General features: G+C 34.0%; 1 protein-coding gene across 1 annotated transcript; it reads right to left on the reverse strand.

Annotated features, from left to right (window-relative positions):
• Positions 1-339: 339 nt before the first annotated feature.
• Positions 340-16,615, reverse strand: LOC113081688 (tyrosine-protein phosphatase non-receptor type 6-like). The gene is made up of 16 exons (XM_026253716.1): positions 16,486-16,615; positions 16,232-16,260; positions 15,265-15,387; positions 13,832-14,026; positions 9,009-9,189; positions 7,295-7,411; positions 6,688-6,813; positions 5,634-5,730; positions 5,422-5,501; positions 5,166-5,312; positions 4,879-5,013; positions 3,264-3,418; positions 2,860-2,927; positions 1,915-2,066; positions 1,205-1,278; positions 340-707 (listed from the first exon to the last, which is right to left on the reverse strand). The coding sequence occupies exons 2-16, from the start codon at positions 16,237-16,239 to the stop codon at positions 605-607; spliced, it is 1,761 nt and encodes a 586-aa protein (XP_026109501.1). The 5' UTR covers positions 16,240-16,260; positions 16,486-16,615; the 3' UTR covers positions 340-604.
• Positions 16,616-18,557: the final 1,942 nt, after the last annotated feature.

An 18,557-nucleotide genomic window follows, 5' to 3' on the forward strand; every position in this document is an offset into this window, starting at 1 on the left:
CTGTTGCTCATGTGGCGCTGTGTAAAGTTCATTCATTTCTCCTAATGTTTTTTCCCACTGTGCCTCTGTGTTAAACAAGGTCAGGCCTGTATGGGGTTCACTGATCAAGGGCCACGTTTGACCCTGATGTCTTCAGCTCTCTGTCTGATGTAAAGAATTTGAATGATACAGGTCCCTCTCTCTGGCATCAGGCCAGGGTTTGTGCATATCATCTCCCCAGGACATCAACCTTTCCATTCGGCCGTACAGTTACAAGAACTTCCCGGAAAATAAAAAAATGTATGCAAACACACCTTCATTTTATTGCAGCAGATGTGTAACAATGGCGATGGATAACAGTCTTTGGACAAGCATTTTATTAAAACTGAGAACGAGTGGATGATTTATATCAATTACAATTAAGTGAATTTACTTATCTTTTTTTACTAAATATTTAAAAAAACAACAAATAGACATAGAAAAAACATAGCAAGATTTGTTTGATTAGATCAAATAGCAACTTTGTAAAACCCTGGCACAGTTTTCTCTAAACCCGCTGTAATTTTATTTTAAAATAAGCTGTACAATAATGAAGCAAAATTTAATTTCATCTTTTCTTTTCTTTTTATCGTTTCCTGACAGAGCCACTCTTCTTATCCTCCGACTGCTGCTTTTTGACATCTTTCTTTCCTTTTGCTCCCAGATTCTCATAAACATCTTCATTTTTTCTGAAAAAAAATAAAAATTAGACAAAAGAAAAGAAATTAGTATAACTGATTATCCATAAACGTACAGCATAATCATCATAATCATCCCAACTTCTAGACGGATAGAGGAGTGAACGAGTTTTTAATGTTTCAAAGTTTTAATGTTTTTGTCAGCAGCTTGAGCTATCAATTGACCCAAACCACAAAACGTGAGAGAGAGGCTTGCCAAACATTGTCCAGTAAGCCAATGGTTAGTTCAACTCAGTGATTAGAGCAGGATCAAACTGAAACAATACCAGATCTGTGATAACATATCCAACCCAATCCCTCCCTTTCTCTTCCAATGGGATATTGCACAACGGCTCTTATGCTTCTAAAAATGGCCATGAGACTGAGAGATCTTTGAACCGCCTACTTAACTGCTCATCGGTTTGGGAAAGATAAGGAGATGTGAGAGGAATGTTTCTGGATGGTTTTGGGAGTATTGGAGGATACACTACAAGCAGAATTCTACTTACTTCGAAGAGGTTTTGCGACTGGCCTTCTGGTGTTTAGGCTGAATTGAGAGGTTTCCATATTCGGTTTCTGTTTCCTGTAACAATAAGTAAAAAAAAATAAAAATAAATCAATATCAATACTAAGTACAACAGATGGGAGACACAGGATATAAGTCTTATCTTCCCTTTTTACGGTGTTGACTTTGATAAGATATTGCATGGGAACTGTTCTGAAGGCAAATGGATATACTATCATTCAAAAGTCTGGGGTCATAAGCACACCAAGGCAGCATTTATTTGACCAAAATAAAATACAGTAATATCATTAAATATTATTACAATGTGTAGTAACTGCAGGCTTCAGTGTCACATGATTTCAGAAATCCTTCGAATATACTGATTTGCTGCTCAAGATCCATTTTTATCAAGATTGAAATCAGTTGTGCTGTGTAATAGTTTTGTGGGGAAAATTTTTTTCATCACATTTTTCTTCCAGGATCCTTTGATTAATAGAGTGTTCAAAAGATCAGGATTTCCTTGAAATAAAAATGCTTTTGTAACCTTATAAATTTTTTTATGGTCACTTTTTATTTAATGCTTTGTTGCTTTAAAAAGTATTAATTCCATAAAAAAATCTGAATAACCTCAAACCAAATATTAGCTTAATTTGCTTTCATTGCTTTTAGTGCATTTCAAAAACCTCCAACCATGATCCTCAGCCGTTTTCTTACCATGACAGCCCTTCGTGTGAGTTTAGTCGACTCTATATACTGTAGCACAGCCAAGTAGATGAACTTGTACTGTGCTTCGGTTTGCACCATGCCAGACCGCTGATCTCGAACCATCTGAATACACTTCTGGATGTCGATGTCACTGTCCAGACCTGACAAAAACAACATCTTTAGATTCATTTGCAAAAACTGCTACCATGTTTAATCCAGGATCTAGGCTGAAAATGTGGTTGCAACAACTAAGAATAAGCCTATTATAAGATTTTAAGACCAACTGTATTTATTTGTGTTAAAACATCTGGAGCATTTAGAAAGGAAGCATAGTAGTTAAACATATTAGAAAGCCTGAGGACATTCACAGGTTACAATGCTTTAATCAATCTGATTGCACTGCATTAACCTTTAGTAGCAATAGCTTTGCCATGGTAATGTTCATTAATGTTTAGAGATAAAGGTGAATACTGAAACAGTACTGACCTCTCTAAAATGTTTTTAAGCTTAAATAAAACTGTAAACTTCTCATTAAGAGCTGGGATTAATTAAAAATTAGGATTCCAGAGGTTTGAGTAAAAACAACCTAAATACATAAATTCTCAACTCAGTAAATAAATTAGTGTGTTTATGCAATTAGCAGATACTTTTATCACATTCAAGGTTTTAATTTAATCAGTTCATCAGTTCTCTGGGAATTGAGCCTATAACCTTTCATGTGACGCTGCCAAAGAATGGTACCATGAAGGTATTACCAGGACAATCCCTAAGGGTTTTAAGTGCTTTCCTGAAGGGTACAATGGCTAATATTTTGCTTCAGCTAGGGACTGAACCAGCAAGTTTCCAGATAGCAGGCTGCTGACTTTTTAAAGCCTCACAGAAAGCAGTTTTTTTTTGGTTCATAGTGAAAGTAAGAAAACCTCAAAACCTCAATACAGAGTGATATAAACTCACCTTTAGCATCAATGGTATCTATAAGCATATCGATCACCACAATGGTTCCTGTTCGTCCGATACCAGCACTGCCAAAACACATTAATCAACAAATAACTGAAGTTATCTCTTCAAGCTGGCAGAGGTCTTGAGACACTGAACGCCCACAGAACGTTAATACTAAAGAGCAACATGTAAATGTGACAAGTTGACTACAAAAAGTTGAAAATTGGGTTCTCCCAAAGATGTTTTGTGAGAAACACAAAATAAGTGGCATTTAATATTGCATCAGTGTTCAATACTGTCCATAAAATGTCAAGACTATTCAGATCATTTGATATAGCATGAAATAGCATGTCTTATGCTCATGATGAAGCACCCAAGTGGAAGATGAAGGTATAAGAGGCTCTTTTGAGAGTAAGTACCTGCAGTGGATGATCATGGGTCCAGTTGAAGACAGTTCGTGCTGTTTCATGTTGACCTGCTCCAGAAAGCTGAGCACTCCACCAGGCTCCTGCGGCACGCCGTGATCAGGCCAGCTCAAATATTGGTAGTGCCAAATGGTGCGAGCTGGCTCTTTCTGGAATCAGATAAAATAACGTTTTTTTTTTTATTTAAGGATTTCTCATTTATTTTTACTCCAGATCTCTCAAATATATTTGCATTACACTGGCCATAAGTGGTGGTATGTAAGATATTTTATGTTCACATCAGGCAAGTGGACACATGATAAGCGGGAAATTACGCAGTGTAATCCTATCCAGTCATAAAAACAGAGAGGACGGAAACACATGAACAACGTCTCCAAAACTGCTCTGAGAGTCACTTCATGAACATTTTACTGATTGATCTGAGTAAAACCAGCATCATATCACCTACAACAGATAAATGATAAATAAAATGTATGTTTTATGCCTTCATTTTGATAAAAATTCAAAAGGCTACTTTAAGAAAAAATTTAATTAATAAATTAAGTTGTTTATACATTCAAAGAATCAGACATGCTAAAACACAGAATTAGGTAACAATAAAAAAATATAAATAATATATATATTAAAAAAAAAATTCATAGGGCCCTAAACTTGAAATTTTTGTTAAACTTTTAATAGATTTATGTGGAATGTGTAGTTTCATGATTTTGATTAATTCGACATGCTTTTTAATTGATATAATTTAATGTAACTATTAAAAAGGAGTACAGCAATACATAACAATTAAATGTTAATTTGAAAAAATGAATTTAGAAAAAAATAAAATAAAACAGAATCTAGGAAAAAATTAAATGGATTTAATAGGGTCCTATCCCTCAGCCTTGCTGCGCCCCTCAGTTTGGGAACTACTGGTTAATTCTTGTAAATGGATACATTAAATTGTGTTTATTATGTATACTTTTTTATTAAAGTGAAAATCTACTTCATTTCCACTTTAAAGTTAAGTTTATATTTTTGTGCAATTACTTGTCAGTAACACTTCTGCAGTGTTAACATGATGTTTATTACTGCATAGAATTAATTGAAATAAATGTTTAATTTATAAAATACAAGTTGATTTCAAAATGCACCTACATTTTTAAGCATTTTGCATTTTTTATTTGAATAAAATAAAATTTGCACTATATATTTCATCATTGAGGATTTAAAAAAAAAAAAAAAAAAAAAAATCTCATCTCGTTCTTGTGAACCCAGTCTCGTGTTTTGTCTCATGGGATAAGTGTCTCATCATACCCTAATATATATATTACATTTAGTTAAAAAAGAAAATCTTACTTAAAAATCTTTGAACTAGAGTACTAAGGTGGTGTCACCTTTAGACTTTTTGATATAACCATAATGCAACTGTGTTAGTTAATAACAGAAAGTCCATATTTTAAAGAGACAATCCTCTTTTCTTCAAACTGTTTTATCAAGGCAAAGGTATGATATGCATTGGAAGAGAATGAAATACATGGACAGAATCTGGGAGCAGGTGCTGTATGCAGAAATGTGCTGTGTGCTAGTGTGAATGATCGCACAGAAGTATTGAAAAAGACAGTTTCCTTACCCGGTGTGTTGCTGTGAGCTCCATCACTCTGACCTTGTAATCAGTAGCATCCTTCTCAGACAGTAACGTCACCACATATCTGCCTGCTTCCTTATGCTCTTCGTCAGCAGTTGGCCAGTATGGCACACACTTATTCTGCAGAGGGCGCATGTAACAAAAAAAAACCCTATATATTAATAGACCTCAAAATGCTAAATTTACAGTCAAGAGATTTTCTACTAATAATAATACTAAATAAAAAAAAATTGAATTCATTATGAATTGGAAGATTGTCAACAATTACTAACCCGTCCTTTTTCAACCTCCCTTGTTGTCATGACGATTACTCGTGTCTTTTCTTGCCATACCATTTGCCAGAAATCGTTTACAGTTGTTAGGAGGCAGCCTTGACAAGCAATGTAAACTTTCTGGTAATTAATATCCATTAATTTGTTCTGGGAGCACAGACATATAGAAAAAGAGAGGAGGAGAGAAAAGAGAGGGTTTTTAACGAAAGAATTTGAGAGATTTATGATTATGTTGTGATTTATGTTGTGGACGTACTACAACATAGTTGGCATTGATGTAATCAGAGCCGACAACATTGGGATCTGCGTTTTGCAGGATAACCCTAGTATCATCAACTGAAAAGAGAAAAAAATTAAATAATTATTATAAAAACTGTCACAATTTATGTAACTTCTCACTACTAAACTTATATTTCATTTATATATTTATCCAAGAAATATTGTAGTGCGATAAGATTCATTGCTCACAGGGAAGGATGTTCTTATATCTGTTTTTGCTTTTGTTTTCTGGTCTCATCCCTTCATCTCTGCTCTTCGTTACCTTAGTTTCCAACTTTTGCAACGCCTGAAAGAAGAAAAACAGATTTATAGATCAGAAATAGCACAGATAGAGAGTACACATGACCACATCCTGCCTGTAGAGAACAGCTCTGAACAAAACAGTTTGGATGTGGTCTAACCTTACTACGACCAGTGATCATCTTAGTAGAAACGCACTAATTTTAGCAACAGTTGATCAACATGTACAAATTGGTATAATTACAAAAATGACAGTAAAAATGCATGAATTGTCTTTAATCAGAAGCTAATGTAAAAGTAGATGATGTGAAAAAATGGATGGCAATTAAACGTATGCCTGTTTTTGTCTTTTTATGTAAAAAAAATTAATGAAAAAAAAACACAAAATAAAATAAAATATATTTAATTTCTTAATTTCTTAAATAAATCCTAATAATTATCTCTTAAGATCTAACTGCTTTGAAAGAACAATAAGAACCTAACCTAAAACTGCAATGCAAATCTTTCAAAATTTGTAAGGGATTAAAACTTTTTTTACTCACATTAACTAATCTGCAGAATTTTGTTTTAATTTAATTTAATTTAATTTAATTTAATTTAATTTAATTTAATTTAATTTAATTTAATTTAATTTAATTTAATTTAAATTAAAGATTTCTTTACTTATTTGCTTATTTTCAGTTTTTGCAATTTTGGTTTCTCCTAGGCAAGTCAATGCTCAACAATCTGACAAAATAATCAAATATGACAAAGATTTTATCATAAATATGATTTGTTTAGCTCAAATCAAATCACATTTAAAAAGGTGTTTTTTTTAGGCTGGTCCATATTATAAAACAGGTTATTTTAACTGAAAAGCAGTAAGTCTATATTAAGATATTTTAATGTATTTTCTTTACAAAAGTAGCATTACTGTCAAAATAGTTTTTTTTTGTTTTTTTGCATTAAGGACTTGTGATTCATCTGCAGCAGGTGGGGAATAACCTTTAAACATGCCACTCACATCAAACTCTTCCCAGAACCCAGCTTTTATCTTTTTATCGGCCCCGTCCATGTTATCGGAGGTCAGGTCGAGCTGCTTTACTCTGCTCTCAATATCAGCTGCGTTCAACCTTGTGGAGTAATAAGGCTGAGGAAAAGGATAGACATTGAAACAAATGCAAACAGGGAGAAGAGCGAAACATCAACACAGACAGACAGAAAAGAGTAGGAGACCCACAACAGAAAGGAGGAGAGAGCCAGACAGACAGAAAGGGCAAAGATTAATCACTACATTAAAGGTGCCTCCCACAGTTTTTTTGTGATGTGCCGTTTTGTCACACTAATCAATAACTCTATTTCACAGATATCTTCCATTCAAATCTCTTTACCTCTGCAGAACAGATGCTCTTACAACATTTTCAAAGGGTTTTAGATCAAACATTTCAGCTTAATTTATCAATAATTTCTGCATAAGCTAACATGACCAAACCTTACAGTCAGTTTCCACAGTGCTGTGGTTAATACCAGTAGATGGTTAGTTGCTGGTGGTTTAGTTGAGCATCTAGCTTGACATTTATGTTGGTATGAACAAAAAAAAAAACCTCTCACTCCCTACAAATGTTCCTCACCTGTTTGAGGTAAACCATTGTCCCAGACAACTCCTCAATACCAGTGCGTTTGAAATGCTCCACAAGGTCTGCCAAATTGTCAAAAACGTCTTTTCCGCCAACTGTGTAACGGTCATTCTGAAAATCAATGTGCATGAGAAATGAAAAGTGAATCAGTCAGTTGAATTCATACTCAAGGGTAACATGCCGTTCACTGGCACCTTAACTGGATGCCAAAATTGACCTTCAATAATTATTAAAATGATTTTAATATAAAGACAAGACAGCTGTGTATTTTTCAGTTTAAAGAAATATTTATACTGTGAGAGAAAGCATATTATATATATTTTTTGTTTTACTCATGAACGCCATTTCCTTTGAGATTACTGCATTTACGTTTGAACAACATTTTAAGAGGATGTGCCTCATTTGAAGTCAGTTCCACCACATTCACGACGGCCGTGCTGAGAATCTCCAAAAACCTGTTCTCATAATCTTGTGAAGCATATGTTTTATTGAAAACCAAACGTTTTGCTTGAAAATGTGCTAATAACATCACCAAAACGGCGACACAAAAGCTCTCTGTGTCTTTAAATCAGATTAACAGAAGCTGTCCACTGGTGAGAGCTTACATTTTCTTAGATAAAATAGGGTTAGCATAGGCTGATTTAAAAGGTTTTAGGCCTTAACAGAATTGTTTGGTTCTCTGAGCCGATTAGAACCGTCTTCACAGAACACAGTTTGTTCTGTTAATCTGCTCAGAGGGTAACAATGCAACGACGGTGCTTTTTCTGCTTTGAACCTCACTAAAGCACATACGCATACGCACATACCAGTGGAATAAATAAACAATTGACAGGCAGTGCGTTGACCTGATTTTCCGTTGGCCGTATACTTCAACTATTCATTTCAACAGCACAATAGTGCTTATTTAGAGCCCTGAGTGGAGCATGACCACCCCCGCCGCCATTCACACACACTCATGACTCAAAGTCCAGTGCGTTTTTCAGGTAAGCCCAAGCATGTGAATCAGTGTCGTAATGTGTGTACCATATGTATTTAAATGCTTTACTGTTCCTAAGTATGTCAAGCATGTTTATATGTATGTATGTCAAACTGTATGAATCTGTACGTACACATGTCATACTATGTGAATGTGTACAGTATATATGTCAGAGTGCAAATATATTGAAGCAGTTTATTTAATTTTTGGTATTTCATCACCTTAGAATTCTAAATTTCTATCTGACATTTTTTAGTTATTCTAAAAATTTCATTCCAAAATTTAGTTATTCACAAATTCTTATTTTGAGACTAATTTATTTACACTATGTGGTGGACTTTTGGGACTTTTTATTTAGAAAGCAAAAAGGTTCTGTCTACCAAGTATATGGAATGCAAAATAAAATATAAAAAATTTAAGCTCAATATCTCAAAACCATTCACAATGCAGATAGAACCTTACAATTCTAAAGTGATGTTCCAGTTGTTCCAGACCTGTGTGATCTTTTTTCTTCTGCTGAGGTTTGGAACAACATTTTGGATGAACAAATGATGTCAGACTTTTCATTTTGGGGTGAACTATACCTTTAAATGCTGTGTCATTGATCAAGTTGTTAAGATCTATATAAAAGTACATTCTTAGATCCATTATGTTCTATATCTAAATGACCAATAGCATACATCCTATTCATCAAGGAATGACGCACAATCATTCATGTGTGAGCTCACTTACATTGCACATGATCTTGATGTGGGAGACCCTCCTACCAGCACTGGTCATTTCATCGGTGAGCACCGACAGAACAAAGTCTCCTGGTTTGGAGAGCGACTCCCTCACCAGGAACGTCCCGGGCTCATCACGCTCACGGAGCAGCTTCTCAGCACTGGGACCTGACAAGTGGCCATGGTACCACCTGAAGATGCAAAAACAAAGGAGGAAAAAGTAATTGTTAGATTTTCTTATAATAGAAAAAAATTAAAAAGTAGTAGTAAAATGTACCTTGTTGTTTATATATGAATAGTATTCCCTGCATGCATAACATGAATAAACTGACGTCTCTGAAGTAAACAAACCAGTTAAAGTCTAAAAATACAAAACAAGAGCCAAATGCAGCTGCACCACAAACCAATGCAGCCATGAGAGCAAAAGCAAGAGACTGAACATTTATGTCACATCTGTATTGCCAGTGCACATATGTTTATTAGCAATCCAATTTTGAATCATGGTGCAAAAGTCTGGCAGCCCTCATGCTTTAGCATACAAAAAAATGTTGTTAACAATTGGGCTCAGTTCTCAATTTCTACATCTTAGCTTCCTGTACTGCGGTCGGAAAATTTTCTGATGACAAGATTTCTTGACTCGAGACTTTGGTGTATTTTTAGCTTGTCCTTCCTTCTCTCTTGTCTTGAGAAAAAAAAAGAGAGGCTTGCTAAATCGCCAAATGGGGGTTCTTCCATGATTGCTCTTTGACAATTACAACCGGTGAATTTGACAATTACAACCGTTGAATTATGTGTGTGTGTGTGTATATATATATATATATATATATATATATATATATATATATATATATATATATATATATATATATATATATGAAGAGTTCAGATGCAAAAGCCTCTAAATGCCATCTGAAATTTTTATCTTTGACATCTTTGAGTCATTTTACTTTAATGGCATATTATATATATATATATATATATATATATATATATATATATATATATATATAGAAAATGCCACATTACAAAACAGACTAAAATAATTTATAAAACGGTACAGTATCATTACTAAAATACAGTGCAATTATACCTTTGTACTTGTTGTATGCCAACTCAAAAGATTGGTTTTTATCTCGGACTTAAAAACAGACAAAGAAGAGCAGATCTAATAGAAATAGGCAAGTCATTCCAGAGACTGGGGGAAGCTACCAAAAGGTGGAGTCACCCTTACATTTATAATGGTCTAATTAATATTTTTAGTTGACTAAATCTTGTTAATGCAAATCTTAAGTTCTCTGTCTTTACTAAACATATCCATATGACCAAAAGTTAAGCACATGTGACTGAGACACATATCAGCAGGACATCTGTCTTATTATTAAGGAACCATGTCATCATGCAATCAGACATCTTTGTGTTTCTAATCATCAACAATCAACAATATTTTCAGTGCATTTCAATCTTTTTAGAAAGTTACATTCTCATTAATTGTATTATTTAATATGCCAGTTGTATAAACTTTATACCATCTGTCATCGCAAATTGTCTTCCAAGGTATCAGAACTTGCGTGATAGACTTGAGAGCATTATTTTCTTTCAACATAGAATCTCTTATGTGTTAGTCTCTGGTGGCCATGTTCTACATTTCAGTTGCTTTAAATGTAAGCATTCACTCTTTCAATGAAAGTCAGTTGTTCTGGATCCCAGTAGTATGGACAAAGACGGTTGAAAAGCATTGCAAAACATATTTTTTGTTATGCAGAAGAAAGTAAGTAATACAGGTTTGGACCGACATTAGGGAAAGTAAATTATGACAGAATTTTTTTTTTTGTGTTAACTTTCTCCTTAAATATCTGTAAATTCTAGAAAATACCAGAAGGAATGTTCCAGAAAATTCTATGGTGTTAAAACCATGATGAAAAACACACTTTTTTCGAAAAGTGTCCCACTGAGTTTGCATGTGACCCAGGTTTACATACTTAAGGTTCTCTGTCCGTTAAACAACACCCATCAAGCAGCTCATCATGAGCATGACCAAAAAAAGAGTAAGAGATAGACAGAAGTGTGGGGGACAAAGAGCTGAGAGAGATAGGGGAGAGATGAAGGAAGGCCTGAATGGGTCTGGTCACTGTTTGCAAATGTGTCAAAACTAAAGTTTCCAACCGCAGTTGAGAAGAGGAAGTCAGACACATGGCAGAGGGAGGGTGGAGTATGACTGCAATTCAAGGTGCATTAAAATTAAATAAAGAACTAAAGAAAAATCTATGACCAGGGTGGTAAAACTTTGGGATCCAAAAGGCCACACTGAAATCAGGGAATCAACATTTTACGTACACCTGACAATAAACAGGATTTAGGATTAACAACACACCATTTATTTATTTATTTTTTACATAAAATGAATAAGAAATTTTCAAGACTGCACTATTTCTAAGTCATTAATCAAATAAGCAAATTCTTGATCAGTACTCTCCTTTGCACGGAAGGTCAGATGCTTTCACTTCTGTTGTGGACATGATCATCAGGTTTTACACAAACTTGGGTAAAGGTCACAAACCAAATATTAATATGAACATTTTTCTCAAAATGCAGATAATAATATAATATAATATAATATAATATAATATAATATAATATAATATAATATAATATAATATAATATAATATAATATAATATAATATAATATAATATAATATAATATAATATACATTTGTAACTGAAAAAAGTAATTACATGTAAGAATGCAAAATAGATAGCAGTCTTAGACATATGCACTTTAATTTATAATAAAGTATTCTAAAAATGATTATATTTTTTATTATTCATAATTATTACAAATTATAATGATTAACTTTAACTTTAACGTACCATTTTATTACATTTATAACAAACTTATAATAAACTTTATCAGTTTAATCCTATTTAGTGTGTTTTTGTTTAGAGTCTTAATTTTAGTGAATTATTGTTCCTTTTTCCAATGCATAGCATTAACTATAAAAATAAATCTGAAATATTTCACACTTATAAGTGTAAAGTTTTTTTTTATTTTGCACCATACAGACATTGTGTGCAGACAAAAAAGGAAATTGATGAACGAATGAAGTCTGAAATATCTGTGCATAACATGCATTTTGCATTGCTTATTATTACAGCCAACATCCACAAACTTAAACGCAAGTAAGGTTAACTAAAGTGATGTCTAGCTTACATTAGGCATGTTAAAAAGCTTATGTTTAGCAAATGCAGGTCCAGTATTGTGACTATGATCCATATAAACAGGAGAAACTGATAACAGTGTAATGTGAAAAAAATCTTGAGTTGAATGGCCAAATGTAAATTGTATCAGATTCTGATGCACTGTAGTAACAGACAAGAATTTGGTGCATTTGGTGTAATCATAAACCAAAGAGACCATCTTATATGATTTATACTTCCTGATCACATTAACATATCTCTTGCTGAACTAAATGAATCCACTGTTGTTTGGTTTTACTTTTTATTTTATAAGGTTAACAGTATTTTTGGAAACAATTTGGGAGATTTGTATCAAGTTTTGTCCCTCGGTTTCTGAGATAATTGAAAGTAGAAGTGTGGAAGAATTCCAATGTGTGATAAAATGGCTAATCATGTGCTGCTAACAAAATACTTTTACAAAATCAGCAGGGATGGAAAGTCCTCTGAGGGGACATTTTGCATGCACAATTTTACAGTGGAAGTAGTAGCCAGTAACAACAATTTTTACAATTAATTTGCCATTAACTTTTTGGCATAGCGACCAGTGTTGAAAAAGGTAACTTGTGGCTAACTTACTAGGCCAAGATTTAATGTAGTTAACTTGTTGTTGTTTTTTAGCTTAGCTACACTATGAACTATTAGCTCTCTTGTTAGCCACACTAGCTAGTAGCAAAAACAAATTAAAGTACACTGAAGCTCTGTAGTTAAATAAAAGTTGATGCTCTCAGTTAGCATAACACTATTTGAATAGATACATTTGCATAAAATACCACTGCTAAATCTACAAAACGTCTAATACTCTCAAAAAGGGCAAAGCAGCAATACTTTATTTACCGACAGGCTATCAACAACAGTACAACCAATATGAATTCTTAGCCTTATGAGTCAAAGGCTTTCCATGTCCAAAATATTGCGGCCATGTTTACATGGACATTTTGACTATTTGATCCACTAAAGCAGCAGATTAAATAAAAATTTTCAAGCAGGATTTTCCAAATACTCAAATGTCTGCATTAAGTTTAACATCAAACAGTGGAGTAGCATAATTACAAGACCTGAAAATGTCACATTATGACTTTGACCTTTTAAGTTATTCTCTTTATTATTTTTTTTACTAAAAAGTTGACCTTCCAGCTGATATGAATAAAATAACAACCTAACTTTAGAAACAACTGTAAACAGCACGACTGCAGCCACAATGATTGATGTCACATATATAAATATATTCAGTATCAGTAAGCAGTAGAAACAAGCATGAATATCATGTGTATGTGTATTTATGCATCCGTGGGGGGTTAATGGATTGAGATATGGTGTAGGAAAAGCAAACGGATTGGAATAGTTGAAATGGAATATTTCCATATGCAACCTATGCAAACATCATAATCAGAATATTTGACATTACTGAGAAAGTGGATATAACTTTGCATAGACAAGGTTAGCAAACACAGATGACACTCACTCTAAAAAACTAAGTCACACAAACAAATTAGAATAAACCTAAGTCAAATAAAACTTCTTGTATGAGCTATTATGTTCAGCTAATTTTGTAAATACATCTGGGCATCTTCAGGATGAAGGGTCACATGATGGCTTACCTCTCAGTGGTGGGATCAGAACAGTTTAAAGGGTATTTGAGCTCAATAATGGTCCCGTCTCTATCCTGTAGAGTTCCATGATCTCCAGTGTAGTATTCCACCAATTCGGCCAACGTTGCAAACTTTTCCCCACCGTACAGATCGTAATAATCCCCCGTGTTCTGAATCCTAATGTGTGTGATCATGTCTCCCACTCTGAGAGATAGAGGGAGAGAAGAAAAGGGGACTGATGATGCACCATGCTCAGTAAAATTTTATTATTTTGTTATTTAATAAAACAAGGCATCTCAAAATAATTAATCCATGTCCCCAAACATAAACTGGTTTGAAGAGAACATAATGTCACAGGATATGGAGTAATAGTAACTTCACAAAGGATGTAGAAACTGCATGGGTAGTGTGAAGTAATTACTTGACCTGAAGTCTTTTTCACAAACGATGGCAGTAATATTTTCTGTCACAGATTTTTATTAGCCAAACATATTCATCCATTTTTTTCAAGGTTTGAAAGTTTGTCTTTCTGAGAATAAGTCATTATCCCAAAATAGCTGTGTTCAAGTGTGCCAGCAAACTAGATTTGGTTAAGTGGTTTGGCACCAGACGAAACAACACATCAGATATGTGGCACAGTAAAGAGGAGACATAATACTAACATGTAAATGGAGGACTCTTGGGAATTCCCATTCACTTCCCCTCTCCCTTCATTTTTTATGTTTATAATATCCTATTAATTAAAAGCTTAAAGAATTGTACAAAAATATCTGAAAAATGTTCCATTATTAAGCAGACACTTGTATTTTAAACACATAGGGAAACAAATTATTGTAAGCCCGAAGCATATTTAACAGTTTAAACGTTAACAAATCTAATTAGGTTCTACCGTCTACAAAATTAATTAAAACACGTATAGATAAATGTGTGAATTATTGCAATGTTATGTGAAGTGAACTGAACCTTTAATTGCATTGCTGATAATGTGTAAAAGAAAAAAATTGCTTGAAAATATATATGCATTAATATGTTAAAGCTCAGAAAACCACAACTCAAACAAAGCTTCTGAAAAGAAAGGAAAAGTGATGGAAATTATCACAGCTTATAATGAAATAGTTATTGCCACATTGTATGTGATGTCTGTCTAGTAAAAAAAAAAAAACACTTGCAATCTATTCCAAAAAAAAAGAGAAAAAATTAAAAAAGTAATAACTGGACTCAAACCAGTCAAATACAGAAGCATTCAGTAAATAAAAAGTGTTTTTTTTTTAGCCAACACAGAGACGCTTCCTTTTACTACAGCAGAAAGAAACAGAAAGCTATGAAGGCTATCTATCACGCAGTCTGACCTCAGCTTATCCTAAGAATCTAATTTTTTTTTAAATGACATAAAAAGTGGCTGAAGATGGATATTTTTACACATCGAACCAAAAGTGCTGTACCTGACAGACAGAGAGAAATCGCCCACATTCTTCTTGCTGGGTCGGGCCAGGAAGCTGCCATGGACACCTCGGGTCTTCAAAACACTCTCTGCGTCTAATCCAGACAGATCTCTGTGGAACCACCTGTTCAATGTGTAAATTAACCTTTGTTAGAGTCAGATACTCTAGAGACGATAATGTAAAAGAGTGGTTTCACATAATGGCACAATATACTTTTGTGGACAACTTAACTGGACGCAAGCCAAACATTTTCCCCAAAATAAGTTTATTGGGTTTGAAATGATAAAAAGCAGCATGTTGTTAAAAAAAAAAAAGACAAAATATTTGCAAAATTTGTGGCAGTGTGGTGTAATATTAGTTTAAAACATACATAGTTAATATGATGAACTACACCTGTGGTTAGAACACCTGTCTGAACTCAAGGGGAAATTACTTAAAACATCCACATCTTGACACGTTTAAATTTAACTGCAAAAATGCCTCAGAAAACCTTAAAAAAAAACAAAAGTTTTGAGAAAATCTCTAGCATTATTTCTTTGCACATTGATCCAAATTATTTTGAATTTGTTATTTAATGCAAATATATTCATGCATTTAAAAAAAAAGTCTCCAAATAATTTACTTTATAGATATAGAGGGTAAACTGTGTGTGTGTGTGTGTTATGGTGAAGCACATGCAAAAACAAGTACACTCTACCACGGCCTACCAAACCACCAAGTGCATTTGCAGAATTGCACATACACGTGCAGCCAGACATGCATCAGCATATAAATACACCTTGCACATTGCAGTTATGCACACACACACACACACACACACAAAATGCCTTTTTAAAAACACATGGCAAGACTCACAAATAAAGAGTCTGTTGCGCAAAACATAAGAGCAGCAAAACTGAAAAGGGGAAGATGAGGAGTTGAACAAGACTGCAACAAGAGAACAAGTGCGAAGTCTGTCTCAACTTACCGGACCATCTTCCTTTTTCAAATGTTCCTCTTCCGGTTAAAAGGAAAAAGAATTAAATGCAAATTAATTTTGTATTAGATATGATATAGGCATACACAATAATCCAGAGCAGTAAAGACGTCTTCTCTTCGTGTCATATGTCAGCACTCATCCTCTACTTTTTCCATTTGCCTCCCTCTTTCTATAACCAGTGCAGTGACATTCCTTCACACAACCAACCACAGCTCATAATCATTTGTCTAGCAGCTTCATACCTGCCCGCTTTGCCTCTCCTCTCTCGAAATATAAACAGTTTTCGGCGCTTTGATGAGCAGGTCGTCCAGACAGTGTATATAAGCCTGTCGTATATGTCCCTCCCTCTCTCACTCTCTCATGCACTGTTACAAACTTCTTCCTTCCTTTTTGTGGCTTTTTCATAAAACAGTGAAAGCAAACAAGAGAGGTATAGACAAATACAGAGATGTCAGATGAACTTCCGTTTCAATAAGTTCTTTTTGTCAATAACTAATTATCCGACAATTATCATACAAACATTCAGCTCAACCTTTGAAACTGCAAGAGTCAAATAGAGGAACTAGAGGTAGTGCAAAATAACAATGACAGTTAAATTCCCTCTTATTGTTTCTTCTCTCCAATAGCTTTCTGAATTAACTTAATATTTATTTTCCCCCGTGTCTTTCTTCTTTTATGTCCTCCTTCTCACAGTTTGAATTCACAAGAAGGGTGTCATTTGGGCTGACAGCTAAAGTCCATTTTGTTTAGTTGTACATTGCACTTCCTTGTTTTCAGACCTTCCCCTCACTAACACAAACACACAGAAATAAATCTATATTATTATTATTACTACATCGAAATGGCCGAAATGGAGGTACATAATCTAAAACCTTACCTGCCATAATGCACCACACTATCATTATATTTAACTATAATATCCCTGCTAAACATTAACAGAAAAAAAATTCACAATGTGATTTCAAAGGTCATTGTTTAGCATCATTACTCCAGTTTTCAGTGTCACATGATCCTTCAGAAATTATTCTATTATTCTGATTTGCTACTCATTTTTTTTTTTTTTTTTTTATTTATATGGTTAAAACTTTTGTCAGGCACAATTTAACATATGCTGAGTTAATACCTCCACCCAGAAAAGGATACATTTTTGCCTTGCAAATATCTAGCCCTCTAATCTTCAGGTCACAACTATAATATTTGAATACATGTAAAGTCTAGAACAGAGTCTGGACTGAATATGGTTGGTTGGATTATAGTTTGAAGCACAGAGAGCCAGATAGCACTGCTGAACAGAAAAGCTGAATTTGATCCGGGCAGCACCAGGAAGCCCTTGAAAATATTAATGCAAAGAGAGGTTTCAACCAGCAGACTGGATCTAGAATGTTGGAGCATCTTCTAAAAAAAATGCCAAATATATTTATAAAAATAATTCAAAGATCAATCATCTCAATTTAATCTAAACTGAAAAAGTAAGAAGCATGGTAAAGCCATGTTTGTTTGCTTTTAGTTTTTTGAGATGTACAAGTTTTGTTTGACGTCTCTTACCCACGTGACATGCTTTTATCTTCTCTTCAAAACGTACACACAGGCGCGCAGTTATCCGATGTCCAGTTTTGCTCTTTAATGGAATGGATCAAACATTGTATTTGTGCCATGCAAATTGATTTAACAACCAGCAAAGAGAAGACTTGACTAACTAATCTTGATTTGTGCGTCTCTTTTGCCCAAAGCATTTGCAGTGATAAGTTGTCTGCCTCCACCCTGCCATTTTCGTTAATTGACAATTTCCCCATCCTGCTTTTTGTCATTTGTTAAGTCGCTCTTTATCTCTCTCTGAACTATCCTCTGCTGTCCTCCCCTCCAAGTAATCTCACAATATGATCGCTATGTCTCTTAATCGGATTGAGAAGCTCCTATGTAAACACCTCAATTCGACTGAACTTGATCCAAATGAAATTTCGGTACTGTTGAAAAGAGTGGTGTAACTAGAAAGGCATGGCCATGTAACCCTTGAATCCAACCGTTTTTCCCAATCTGATTCATATTCAAAAATACCTTGCACACACACACACACACACACACAGTTCTGTGATTCATATGGTTCTGTATGTCTTACAAAACTGGTCTGTAGAAGAGACTTATGTATATTATCTGCAGAACACGATTGTAGATCCAAATGGAATCCATGAACTTGATTTTAGGGGATTAATAATGAACAAGGTAAAAACTATTAAATACGTGCATTTAAATGTAGCATTGAAATGTAGCTAAAAATCCAAAGGAAAATAGTTCCAGATCAATATTTCAGCAGAAC

Source organism: Carassius auratus, unplaced genomic scaffold (assembly GCF_003368295.1).
Source record: "Carassius auratus strain Wakin unplaced genomic scaffold, ASM336829v1 scaf_tig00035020, whole genome shotgun sequence".
Classification (NCBI taxonomy): domain Eukaryota; kingdom Metazoa; phylum Chordata; class Actinopteri; order Cypriniformes; family Cyprinidae; genus Carassius; species Carassius auratus.